General features: G+C 43.7%; 1 protein-coding gene across 1 annotated transcript; it reads right to left on the bottom strand.

The window, feature by feature from the left end:
* Positions 1-1,073: 1,073 nt before the first annotated feature.
* On the bottom strand, positions 1,074-2,254 carry LOC146184686 (uncharacterized). The gene has a single exon (XM_084608828.1). The coding sequence runs from the start codon at positions 2,226-2,228 to the stop codon at positions 1,278-1,280; it is 951 nt and encodes a 316-aa protein (XP_084464954.1). The 5' UTR covers positions 2,229-2,254; the 3' UTR covers positions 1,074-1,277.
* Between the last annotated feature and the right edge of the window lie 385 nt (positions 2,255-2,639).

The raw sequence follows: 2,639 nt of genomic DNA, 5'->3' as shown, positions 1-2,639 counted from the left end.
ATTGAAGTGAGAAGCACCACCTGAATATACTAGCTAACACAAACTTACAAAAGAAACAACACGAGACAACCAGTTCAACCAGACGCCCGAAGGTTAGGCAATTTTTTTCTTTTTATTTTGAAGCCACATGACGCACAGAGGACACCCAAGCCTATTACAAACGAAGAACTTTCCTAGAAAGAGGTTTATGTGCAAGTATTATTTTTTCCACTGTCAGGTTTATATTTCCTGCCCAGTTGGTCAGCAGGGGTCGCATTAGTTTCGTTAAAAACGTTTTGCAGAGGTCCTTGGTGTGACTGCGGTCTCCTCTCTCGCAAATCAACTCCGGACATTGCACAAAATAGGGGAGAAGGGATAAAACCAACATGTTGCATAACTTGCTGCTTCTTCTGACCTCTGGGCACTTCATCACTTTGCTAACAAAGGTGCATGTGAGCTTGCACAAGGCAACTACCTCCATTTTTGGATACCTTAGGTGTCCATCGTCAAGATTCTTGATAATTCCATAAATTGCTTCAGTTGGCTTTGCTACCTGCAGCAGGGTTTTGCAGGAATCACAAGGCACCTGAAAACGAGCACAAACCTTTATCAAAGGATTGGGACAAATAAAAAAATAATGACACTCTAAAGTAAGCACTCGAATACTTTTAAACTTTTGTTAAATATAAATAATAAAGACCCCCCTCCCCCCAGGGCAAGCACTAAAAACAACAACCAAATTAAAAAAAAAAGAATGTTTTATGCAATTTTGTAAAAATGTTCATACCTCCTCTTCACATGCACGTGCAAGGTAACCAGCCAAGTATGCGATCGGTGCTGACTCTATGTCTGCTGCTGGTTCACACCACACATGAATGTATCCAAGCTCTCTCGAAAACTCTCTCGCAGCAAAGGTGATGGCAGCGGGCAAGGTACAACTTTCGTAATCTTTAATGCCAAATTTTATAGCTGATTTCGCCTCAGAGTTAATAGGTGCATTTGCGGACTTTGATGCTTGCTAGATGCCAACCTGCACAAAGCATGGCAAAATTTGTATTATCTCCGTTGATTTTCGTTTGTCGCTAATGGTACCTTCAGTATTTTCTCTGAAGTGAAAACTGCAGCCCTTGCGTCAACTCTGTCGTTCCCGCCATTGAATTGCCTTAGGCTGCTAAAAAGCGATTCTACAGGATCGCTGTTCAGGGCCTGCGTTAGGACGTATCGGAAGCTGAAAATAGGAGATTCGGTCAGATGCAATGCACTAGTAAGGCGCACAGAAGACATTATTGTAAAGATACTTACTTGAAGTGATCAAGAAGGTACTCAATTAGCGCCACTGTTGATCTAGTTGTCATGATTGTTGCTTCGTACGTTTCCTTGGTTAGTCTTTGCTTCGACGTGCCTCCTTGGACCTGAATGTCTTCGATATAGCAAACAAAGTCCAACTCTAACCAAGAGAGCCGCTCGTCATCTGACAGATAGAATGGCTCCTCTTGGTGCTTCCATGCCTTCACTGATGCAATGTTGTGCAAAGCATACCATTTCGATATCATTTGCATAAACGTGATTCTGGCGGAACTATCTTGAAACTCACACGCTTCAGGGTCGCACTGAGGGTTGCTCTGGAGGAACTGAAGTGTGGCTATCACAGGTGGGGAAAATAAATCTACTGCCCTGCGCACCTTCATTTTTTCAAGGTTGCTTGGCTCAACATGAGCCCGCGTGAGGAACTTTACAGGTTTAACTAGAAGTTGGGATTGTATGTCAAAAATCTTCTTCAAGTAATATCCACCTCGAATGGCCTGCCCCTCATCCATCATTTCTCTTTCCAGAAAGTTCGTGCGGAGATTTTTTATCAAGTGGTTTGGGTCAAACGCCAAAAAAAGGGGGTCACTTCTGAAAGGGTGAGGCACCGCATGTACAAGTGCACTTTCCTCTGAAAGGCTCTTGAAAAAGGCAACGTTAGTTTGATGGTTGTCCGCAACAATTGTTGCGATGCGAAAGCCAACCTCTTCGACTGACTGCATGACTTCCATGGCCATTGAATGAAGCTTATCATTCTTAAGGCAGCGGGTGAAAAAATAACCCACTGGTATGATGTAAGATGTTGATAAGCCTCTCAAAACAAAACACAACAGACGGTTTGCCACCTGAGGGATTGTTGTTGAGAGCTCTGCAGAGCCGATGTCTACGAGGCCGAACACTTTGTCGACTTGCCGGTCATATATGACCTTTTGAGCTATAGACATCTCATCAACAATTAATGAACAGTAGGCCTCTTGCGGCACACTCAAGTTTTCGTATTCTACACGAAGGCGTTCTTTGATGAGAGATGTCACATCAACTTCTCCTGTTGACTGACCAACATATTTCTGCAGAGTGGTACGGCACGGCAGCTTAAAAAGACCTCTTGATCGGACGTGCTCGTAGCCTTTGCTTGAGCATGCTTTCCAAAGTATGCACTCTCTCAGAACATGCTCACTGTACACAGTTTTTTTCATGCGACAGTTGGTCACTTGATTTCTGATGAAGAGAGCTGTTTTTTCACCTGCTTCGGCTGATTTTAGTAACTTCATGAAGTCCTGAACCGCCTTGTTTTCTTCATAACCTTGCAAGCGCTCTTTCAATTTGTCGTGCTCGGCTTGCAGTTTTTGCAGCGC

Source organism: Amblyomma maculatum, chromosome 7 (genome assembly GCF_055883805.1).
Source record: "Amblyomma maculatum isolate TAMU_Amacu chromosome 7, ASM5588380v1, whole genome shotgun sequence".
Classification (NCBI taxonomy): Eukaryota; Metazoa; Arthropoda; class Arachnida; order Ixodida; family Ixodidae; genus Amblyomma; species Amblyomma maculatum.
This window is presented reverse-complemented; position numbering and strand designations above follow the sequence as displayed.

Excerpts from the sequence above, each read along its gene's own strand:
- LOC146184686 (XM_084608828.1), bottom strand. The coding sequence starts at position 2,228 with ATGTCTATAGCTCAAAAGGTCATATATGACCGGCAAGTCGACAAAGTG.